The sequence below is a fragment of the Camelus dromedarius genome, chromosome 12, assembly GCF_036321535.1.
Source record: "Camelus dromedarius isolate mCamDro1 chromosome 12, mCamDro1.pat, whole genome shotgun sequence".
Classification (NCBI taxonomy): Eukaryota; Metazoa; Chordata; class Mammalia; order Artiodactyla; family Camelidae; genus Camelus; species Camelus dromedarius.
Window position 1 is genome coordinate 16,759,594 of NC_087447.1, and position 10,731 is coordinate 16,770,324.

Here is a 10,731-nt window from a genome sequence, read left to right on the forward strand (position 1 = left end):
GCGCTCACCACCTCCTGAGGCAGCCCTTTCAGTCCCTGAGCTCATTCTGAAGCCTCCAGGGCACCAGCTCTGGGACGTCCGCCACCGTCCTTGACTTCTGAGAGAATGCAGGCCCCACTCCCCCCACCCCCTGCCTGCACACCACAACCTGCAAGCACACAGCTCATGCCCCCATTGCCAGGGCTCTCTGAGTTGGCGTCAGCCACCATTTATCAAGTACCTAGGATGCGCCAGGCCTCGGGAGGAGCCAGAGGTGAGTGAGACACAGGCTCTGACCCTAATGGCATCCGCAGATGGAGAGACAAAGTCTGCATCTGTGACCAAGGTCAGCGGCTGCCCTCAGCTAGTGGGTGGTGCCCCCAGGACAGGCCTGTGAATGGACCGTTGGTGAAGTTTGGGGTTCAGTCCTTAAAACGGAATTCCCAATGCTGCTGGCCTGGCCCTGGGAACAGAGGAGACAGAGCTTAAAACCCAAACCCTCCTAGGGGTCTGGATGGCATAAAGGTTTTGAGAGGCTCCCAAGTAAACACTCAAGAATAGTTTCATCACCAGGGTGGGCTTGTGAGCGAGGAGAGGTCATTCTGGTGTGCATCCCCCGCCCCGGCCCCAGCCAGCCAGTGACATCTCTGCCTCCCCTCTCCCCAGATTCAGAACCCGTCCTGGATTGGCAACAACGGGGCTGCCTCGCCAGTGCCAGCATGTGTGGTCCCCTGTGACCCGGTGCCTGCCTGCATGTCCCCTCACGCCCACCCTCCTGGCTCCGGGGCCAGTGGCGTCACCGACTTCCTGAGTGTCTCCGGGGCTGGCAGTCACGTGGGCCAGACGCACATGGGTGGCCTGTTTGGAGCAGCGGGCCTCAGCCCAGGCCTCAACGGCTACGAGCTCAACGGCGAGCCGGACCGCAAGACGTCGAGCATCGCGGCCCTCCGCATGAAGGCCAAGGAGCACAGCGCGGCCATCTCCTGGGCCACATGACAGGGCACCTCCTGTCCCATCCCCGCGCCCTCTCCCACCTCGGGGCACTGGCCACGCCCATGCTTCCCAGGCCCCCAGCCCCCCCACTCGACTCTCCTCTTAGGAACCTGGCCTGGGCCGGGGCCTGACCCTCAGCACTTTCAGCCCCCCCAAGTCCGAGGCCCCACCGACTGCTGGGAAGGAGGAGGCAGCAGGCACTGGGGCCGAGCCCCTGCTCCTGGCCGGAGCCAGTGGAGGAAGCCAGGTAGCCAAGTTTTGCAGCTTTGCATCCTTTGTAAGCTGAAGACCCTTCCTCCCCGCTCTTCCTCCTCCACCCTGTTTGACCGTTGAGTCAAGGACAGGTTCCCATCCAGCCCCAGCAGTGGCAACAGTGCAGTCATGTCCGTCCTTCCCTCTGCTGTGTGGTCCCCTGGTCACCAGGCCGGTGACTGTGTCTGAAGAACAGGCTGCCCCGCAGAGATGGCCTCCTGCCTTCCCAACTTCTTTTCTCTTCCTAAAAGCCCACGGAATCCAACCTCTTGGACACACGGCACCTGCCTCGCCTTCACCCTGGATGGTGAGGAGCCCCATCCTGCTGTCCCCTGTGCTGGACACACCCAGAGGAACTGGGCAGAGAGCAGAGGAGCTGGAGCTGAAGGATCCTGCTGTCACCCAGCAATGCTGGCTCCTGGGGGATGCGTCCCCACCCTCACCCGCCCGGAGACTCTGGATCTGAGTGAATGCTGCAGGGGAGGATGCAGACCACCCACAGGACCCCCGGCGCTGGAAGAAAGCTTCTAGCAGAGGAGGAGGGCTGCCAGGAGGTGTCCGGGTGGGGCAGGGGCTTGCGCATACACATCCACTTTCTGGCTGCTTGACGTCCCGCCACGGGCAGGGTGGCAGTGACAGCGGGCAGATCTGGGTAGCTTTTTAATCCGTCCACTCAGGCCCCTCCAGGAGGGTCTGGAGATGCTTTTTTCCTCTCTGAGCCTGGTCACTCGCTGGGGCTGCTGAGCTGTGTCCTGGTGTGGAAGGACTTACACCTCGGACACACCAACTAGGGTCTGGGGTCACAGCGGCAGAGGGTCAGGAGCAGTGCGCGGGATCCACCAGAGGATGAGTGCACGCTCACTCAGCCTCCAGGCAGGCGGGCTGGCCCCCTGCGGCCTCAGGTGGCCATCCCCCATCAGCCAGCCATACCTGCCCAGAGCCTTCCACGTGGGCGGGTCTCCGGGATCCTCTAGGCACCTGCCCTTGCACTTCTGCCCTAGGGGATGGGGAAGCCCAGCTCCTCTTTCTGGCCTCTGGAAGGGCTTGTGAGGCTGAGCACCTTGGAGCCACTTGTTCTGTCCCAGATACAGGGGCCAGGATGCCCTCCGGAAGCAGATTTCTCTGCCTGCGGGAAGGGTTCTCCTTCTGAGGGGAACTCCACATCTGCCTGACTTGAGGCCTGCAACTTGAGTTTTGGCACCAGAGCCCAGCTGTCACCTAAGCTCAGGGACAGGGTACTAGTTGTCCAAGGCAGGCCTTTCAGAGCCCTGGGAGGCCCCTACAGCAGGCCACCCCTGGGGAGAATTGCTTGCCCTTTCTACCTTCTCTCCCGATCCTGCCAGTGAGGGGGGCCAGGCCTACCAGGCCCAGGGCCCTGGACGCAGGACAGTATCTTGGGTGGGCCAAGAGGAGTGAGACCCTCCCTCTTGAGCTGCTTAGGTTTTGGGGGAACATCACAGTCCCATCTCTGCCTCATGTTCTCATGTGCTCCGGAAGCAAGACTGGGGAAGGAGCTGGCTTTGACCTCCCTTAATAAGAGTCAGACCTCTTTGTGAACCGTAGCTCTAAAGTTGATCTTCTAGAAGTGAAAAGGGTCTTGGACATTGAATTAAATGCTCTTGAAGGCTTGGCTTTAGTGTTTCATATGTTTGAGGATCTTGGAATGACTCTTTAGGAAGCCTATTCCAGTCCTGAGGTGGCTGAAACCACTCAGACGCCCAAAGTCTAGGCAAGGGAAGGAAGAAATTGCTTTGGACTGGAGACAGCTCCCCAGTTCTTCCTTAAATGTGCTGCTGGCTGGGAAGGAACTTTCACCAGAGGTATATATTCTCACCTGGGAGAGAATCCAACAAAGAGAAAGAACTAAAACAGCCCCCGAGGATGAGGGAAGGGAGAGAGAAGGCTGTAAGTGGAATCTTCTGAAAGGGACCTCTGGTGATCAGTTCCTCTAGGTATCTGCTTTCCACCTGGGCCAGACCTAAGTCAGGCAAAATTCAGCCCAAAGCTTGAGAAGAAAAAGCTTCCAATGGAAGAAGGCTCTTGGCTCTGCCTGCCTGCCTGTCTAACCAACATAGCCAAGTATTTAGAATTAAAATGTCAGTGGAAAACACCCCTGTGCACCTCCCCACAGGTAGCTGCCCGTTCCCAGGCCTGTCCCCACCCTGTCCCAGCCCCTGGCCTGCCTGACACTCTAAGAATCACAGAATCACTGAGCTGGGAGGGACTAGAAACCCTGTAGTTAGCCCGGTCCCTTCATGATAGAGAGGAAAAATCCTTGGCCTGCGGTGGGGACGTGACCACCCTGAGCTGCGTTTCACCTGAGCCAGGGGCCAGACAGGCCGCTCAGGTTCTGGTGGCCAGAGGGACGCAGTGCTCCCCGGTCAGGAGGCTGGGCCCGGGCCTCCTGCCTCCTCAGGCTGCAAGTGTAGGAGGTGCCCCTGAAGCACACCTCCTGTGGTGACTCAGCAAGCTTGGGTGACTCCCTGGGGCTGGCGGCGTCCTCAGGAGCGAGGTCTCATGAAGGCAGGTGCAGAGGAGAATGGACCCACTCTGGGTCACTGCTAAGCCAATAAGCTAAAAGAGGTGGGGTTTCTTTGCTATTTGCCTAAGATCTCAGCAGAGATGGCAAGGCAAACCGGAAGTGATGGGTGGCTGGCAGACCCACGAGCAGCCTCCCAACACTGACAGCCTCTGATCCCCCTGGGAACCGGTCTCAGCGGCCAAGGCTGGACACTAAGGTGCTGCTACCACCCTCAGATGCCTCTCTGCTCCCAGGGCGTGGGAGACGAGGGCGCTGGGGACACAGAGAGGCTGGTCCCCAAGTCTTCAAAGGTACTTGGAGGACGTGGGCTTTGTACCTTTCCTTGAATTCTTTCAACTATACTTGATTCTCAGCTCTTACCACCGTGCCTCCAGCTTTGGGGAGCACGGTGGCCAGGTTAGTTCAAAGACACTGCAAGGGGGTGGGGTAGCCATTGTGAGGTGGGGCTGCGGCCACGCTGGGCCCAGCTCCAGTGTCCCCTCTGCCCTCAGTTATGCTGGGTCGGCAGGAGGCACTCTTCCACAAAAACGACCACATATCCTACTTTCGCAGCCATTCTCTTTCTGGGCTGGACACTCTGGGGCTTCTGGTCTGCTTGATGGTCCTGACCATCAGGTGCGAAAGCAAACAGGCCTAGCAGGGGTGAGGATGGCTGGCAAATGGGTCCCCAGGATAATAATCCATGACCATCAAAGAGAAAAATGGGAAGACAACAAAAACCCTGCTTCTCAAAGTCACACAGAGCCCCCTTGACTTCCTTAAGGATGCTGGAGGGAGGAAAGTTGAACAAAATATTACCTGACCTTGCCCTGTCCCTTCTCCCCCCTTGACTTACATACATAGAGCTAGGCCTTTATACTACTGATTTTGAAAGACAGTTTTCAACGTCTAATAGTCTGTTTGGTGTGCAGTGGTTGAAAAGAGCTGAGTGCTAGACGGAACATGAACCTCAATCAATACTGACTGTTCTCCTTGTAAGATACCGTAACCCTGTGTAGACGCAACTTTTCCTTTAGCTTAATGGCCTGGGGTGGAATATTAAAAATATATATTAAAAAGACATTAAAATTTCAGAAAAAAATGTATAAAAAATGAGGTCAGTTCCATAAAGTTTTACTGCCTATACCATCATGTAACTACATTATAGCAAAATATTAAAAGAAACATTCTTGCCTTTTAAAGTAAGTTATTGCACTTACATCTTGTGGGGGAGGGGAGGACTATTGACGAGAAGGGGCCGGAGGCGCCCAGGCACTGGGCCCACGGGAGCGCCGACGCTGCTGCGCACCCCCAGTGCACCCTTTGCTGGGCCCAGCCCGAACTGTCTTGTTTGGTTGTTGTTTGCAATAAACTCCTTCTCCTTCCTCCTCTCAACTGGAACCTGTCTGTTTTGTTCCTGAATTGTGACAGATGAAATGTGATCAGAGGGACCTCTGAAATCTCACGTTAATTGAAGTCGGCAAAAAATACTAACAGTGCCCTTTTGAACTGCTGACACAGTGCAGAATGGATTACCAGGGCTAGATTAACAACAGGTGGCCCTGCCAGGGCTCCTGCACAAAGAGGGGTGCGTGGCCTGTGAGGGGCTGGGGCGCCCCCCAAACTTTATCCCAGAGGATCTTCCTGCACCGCAGACAGGTAGCAGAGGGGGATGGCGAGGGGGGTAGGGGGCGACCAGGGAGCACGTCCCTGGGACGCATCTCGGGGCTGCATCTTAGGGCTGCGACGGTGGATCCTTTAGCCCCTGCGCCTCAGTACACCCTGCATGGCCAGCGCCTTGAGTCTTCACAGCCGGCACCGACAGCCCCTTGATGTCACTCGTATAGGTCTGTGTTTCCAGGGACTGTTCTGAAAGCAGCAGGAGAGCCAGGGCATGGAGGTCCAGGGTGGGGAGACCTGGCTGCTTGGCAGGAAAAGCGCAGGACAGGCTTCCAGGATAGGCAGGTCTGCGTCCTGGCTCTATGTTTAGTGGCTGAGAAAACTTGCAGCAAATACAGTCAGGTGATTTTTTAAAGCGAAGCTCTAAATACAAGTTATGAAGCAGAAGTCAGGGAGACCCAGGCTCTGCTGCAGAATGTGCGCCTCCTTGCTTTACAGCATGAAGGTAACTCAAGAAAGAGGCAGTTAGTCTCCAAGGGCCCCCTGTGCCGAGGGGGGAGGCATCTTGGTTCTCTAGATGACCTGACACTCAACTCTCACATCTGAAGGAGGGGAATAAGCCCGTCCCTGCCCGGTTTACCAATGCGGGGGGAGGATTACATGGAGATGACACGTGCATGGGCTTTGTAAGTTGATGTGGCAATATCAGACCACAATTTTTCCCGGGAGAAAGACATCTGCCTCCAAATACTGGCTCTGAGTCCAATAGGAAACTCTTCATCTTCTCTTTCCTATTGTTTAAACGTTGCTTTCTTGGAGCCATAGTGCAGATTTGGTACCTGTGGGGTAAGTTCTCATGCAGTATAGACCCAGCTGGGTTTTAGATTGGCTTGAGATGGGAACTTGTTTCTTAAAATGACCCTTGTCATCTTTTAGGGTCATGGCAGATCTTGGACTCTCCACGAAGTCACTGCCAAGTCCCAAGGTGGGACCTGAAGCAGAGGGGGAAATGCCTTGTGTACAGAGAGCTACCCGCCTCACACTCCTGCTTTTGTCTGTGGGAGCTGAGCAACCCCAATAACCCAGAGTCCAGATGAATGCTACTGCCAAAGGGCAGGATGGCTAGATGGGGTCATTTGGGTCTCCCTGGTGACTCAAGTAACCCATCCCTAGGACCTGTGCCTCTGAGGAGAGTCTCTGGGAGGATCACTCCAGCAGGGCTTCCTTGAACATTAATTGTGACTCAGTCCTTCCCTGTCTGGCCGCCAGGATCCCTCATTGCTCCCCAAACCATCTGGGGTCTTTCAATTGGCCACATTACTGGTCTTGCCATCTGTCTGCTTAGAACGCCTGTGCTCTGTCACCAGCCTTCTCTACCAGGAGAGTTCCTGTTCATCCTCTACGGCTTCCTCCGAATGGTAACAGCCTCTGTGAAGCTTTTTCTTAACCGGTGTCCTGCTCCAACTGCCACCTCCAGGCCAGCGGTTGCTCCTCCCGTGCTCCCGCAGAACTGTTTATAATAGTGTCTCAGTACATAATACTGTGTGAGTTACCTGTGTACTGGCCTGACTGCCCCACATGCCTGCAAAGCTGCAAGAAAAGACAGGTTGGTTTGGTTCACATCTGAATGCCTCAGAGAATTAGTACATTGAGCAACTGAGTGAATGAATGGGAAGGTGGGAATGAGCAGAGGCTCTGTTCCTGTTCAGGATGGGAAGAGGAAGGCTAGAGATGAGGGTGGAGTGAACTCAGAGCCTCCGCTTGGCCATGGACCCTGCCCACTCTCTCCCTCCAGGGGTCATGTGCATCCCTGAAGAGCCAAGGCTGGGCTAGGAAGCCTGACCTCTTTTTAGTGTTTCTGGGGTTGGGCCACCACAAGACCAGCTCCCCAAGTCGGCCTGAGAGGTCTTGTGTCTGAAGGCTCATCTCAGAGCTTTCTCTGAGTCACCCCTAGGCAATCCCCATGCTCCTAAGCCTTCCAGACCTCCACCCTGCCTCAGGGGTGGTCTGTGGACAGCTTCTTTCCAACCCCCAGAGAAACTGCTCTTCCCTTCAGTGTCTCACCAATCCCACTGCCCCAGGTCTTGCAAGAACAATTGCCAGCCTCAGGGCAAGGTGAGCTGGCTGGTCTGTGATTCGGCAGAAACTGTTGATCTGGCGGGGTGGCGGGTGGCGTGTGGGGGCGGGCGGGAGTGACGTAGTAATGGTGGTCCTTCTCCTCGCACAGGACAGACTTGCATGCTCAGCTGCTTGGAAACAATAGGCCCTCCACCAACAGCCCGTCCCCCAAAATCGGGCTCAGAAGTGAGAAGATGCATGCCAGCTCCAGAGACAATGGGGTGTGAGAGTTGAAATTTTCCCAGGAATTCTGTGATTCCAAACAGATTTTCTTCTTTTAGCTCAACACAGACCAACAGGCTTGAGGAAGGGCAAACTTCTGAAAAGAGCTTCAGTCTATGACCATGTGTGCACCATGTGTTAAGGTGTTGCCTTAACTAGCTGGAAGCAAACCCGCTGTGGGGCCTGTATGAGATGCCCCCAGAGCCCTGCTCAGGGCACGGTTCAGATAACCCAGGGGCTAGAGTGTTCTTGCCACACCCCCTGAGATTTCTCTTTTGGTTGCATCAAGGACCCCCTCTCCATCCCTTCTCTGTGCTGTATCCACAATGCATCTCTGTCATTTCCAGGCTCTGGGGGAAAGGGAGGAGCTCCCTGCTGCTATGACATTAAAACCAACTACACTGTGGAGAGAGAGAATGAAAATGAATGCGTGAGATTGAGAAAGAGATGTGAGAGAGAGAGAGAGAGAGAGCGTGTGTGTCTGTTGGGAGGACAAGGGAAGGATGAGAAGAATGAAGCACAAAGACAGCCCACATCTCCTCTCCAAGACAGGCTTGAACAGAAAGCTCTGTCCAGATGAAGGCACAGAAAAGCACCAGCCAGGAAGCCATGCGGTGAAGTGAGAGACAGGAGAGCTGGATTTAAGAGCTGACTCTGCAACTTATTAGCTTGGTTATCTTAGGCAAGAACTTAAAATCCTCTGGTTTTTCAATATTTCCATCTGTAAAATGGGGACAACCAACTCCTTCCTGCTTATTTCACAGGATATTAAGAGGTTATGAAGTCCAAAAGATTTAAAATATTTGAAAATAGTGATGAGCTGTAGAGACCAGAGGAATCATGTGCTCTGATGGTTGAGAAGGGTCTGCTCTGATCACTTCCCCAACCAGAATAGTCATCTGAAAAGCCTTCACCCTTATTCAGCCTCATTTCTAATGCCCCAACCTGGAGTTGGTGCTCCTGCAAATCTAGGACATATGGTATACTTTCTCATCTTATTTCCTTTCACTCCCCTCAGGTCAAAGTGCCTGCCTTACCTCCCAGCACACCACTATCCACATAGTGCCCATCTCTACCTGTTCCTCTCCAAAGCCCACTTCAAGTCTCATCTCCTTAACCAAGTCAGAAGTGATCCCACTCTCCTTCCACAGCAGGGAATGTGTGCAATTCACCCTTAATCATGCAGTCTTCTACAGTAGACAGGACTACAAGGGACTTATCTCCTATATTAATTTGATTATAAGCTCCTGGAAGGCAGAAAGGACATCTTCTTCACCTGTTTATCTGTAACACCTTGCACAGTATCACAGCAAGCATTTAATCAATGTCAGCTGAATGGCTGGAAAATCTGCATTCCACATCAAGAACACAAGAGAAAACACTAAACTGAGGCAATGGGACTGGTGGCAGCCTAGACTTAGAGGTCCTAAGCAAAGAGAGAGAGAAAGTGATACCCATCTGTGATGACCAAGGAACTGTGAAGGATGATAGAAAAAATAATCACCTTTATTGAGGTATAATTTACATAACGTAAAATGCACCAATTTTACATGTAGAGTTGGATGAGTTTGGACAAATACATATATGCATGTAACCATCAACACAATTAAAATATAGAACCTTCTCCTCACCCCCAAAAGTTCCCTTGTGTCTCATCCCAATCAGCCTCCAGCCCCAGGCAATGTTGATTGGCTTTCTGTCACTCTAGATTAGTTATGCTTATTATAAAACTTCTAATAAGTGGAATGTATTTATATATGCAAGAGTACATCTGTATGTATGTACAGTATGTACTCCTTCGTATCTGGCTTCCCGGGCTCACTTATTTTGGAAACTCACCCATGTTATGTGTCTCAGTAGTTCCTTATTTTTATGGCTTAGTTGTATTCCACTGTATGGATATATCATAATTTGTCTACCCATTCATCTGTTGTTGAACATTGTTTCCAGGTTTTGGCTATTGTGGGTAAACCTGCTATGAACTTCTGTGTACAAGTCTTTGTGTGGATATGTTTTCTGTTGTTGTTTTTTTTTAATATAGATGAATGAGTGTTGAATTTTGTCATATGTCTTTTCTGTATCTGTTGAGATAATCATATGGTTCATTCTCCTTTATTCTGTTAATGTTGTGAACTATGTTGATTTGATTTTCAAATATTAGATCAACCTTGTATTCTTTAGTCATGTTGTATCATCCTTTTGCATATTGACTGATTGTTTGCTTTTTTTTTTTTTTAAGGACTTTGTGTCTGTGTTCAGGAGGGCTATTGGCCTGTAGTTTTCTTTCTTTTCTTTTTTTTTTTTTTTTTTGGTAATTTTTTTGTCTGGCTTTTGGTATCAGGGAAAATTGTCATATAAAATGAGTTGGGACCTATTTCTTCCTCTTCTGTTTTCTGAAAAGAGTTTGTGTAAGATTGGTATTATTTCTTAACTGTTTGATTGAATTTGCCAGTAAAACTATGTGGACTTTTAGATTTCTCTTTGTGGGAAGTCTTAAATTATGGATTTGATTGCTTTAACAGGTATGTGGTTATTCAGATTTTCTATTTCTTCTTCATCACTTTGTGTCTTTCAAAGATTATGTCCATTTTATCTACATTGTAGACTTTATCTGTATAAAGCCTACATGTATGTTTCCCTTTAAAATTTTTAGAATCTGTACAAATGCTCCATGATTCATGATACTGGTAATTTATATATTCTTTCTTTTTTTCCTTAAACAGTCTAGAGTGATTATTGATTTTTTTCAAAGAACTAGTTTTTGTTTAATTGACTTTTCTACATTTTTGTCCATTTTCTATTTATTTCCAAACTTGTCTTTATTGTTTCTTCCACTTACTTTGTATTTAATTTGCTAATTTTTTCAATTTTTTAAGGTAGTAGCTTAGATAATTGATTTTAGTTTTCTTCTTTTCTAGTATTAGCACTTCAAGCTATAGATCACCAAGTACTCCACCTGACACATTTAGATACACTTCATTTTTCAGTCAGCACAAAATATTTTCTAACTTCTTTTGAGTCTTTAT

At 51.0% G+C, this 10,731-nt stretch overlaps 1 protein-coding gene across 1 annotated transcript in view; it reads left to right on the top strand.

Moving 5' to 3' along the window:
* Nucleotides 1-1,229, top strand: part of ALX4 (ALX homeobox 4) — a 40,487-nt gene extending 39,258 nt beyond the window's left edge. The window contains exon 4 of the mRNA XM_011000612.3: nt 646-1,229. Coding sequence (XP_010998914.1) covers nt 646-975 — 330 coding nt within the window. The 3' untranslated portion in view covers nt 976-1,229. The remainder of the gene's footprint in view (nt 1-645) is intronic.
* The last annotated feature ends 9,502 nt before the right edge of the window (nt 1,230-10,731 follow it).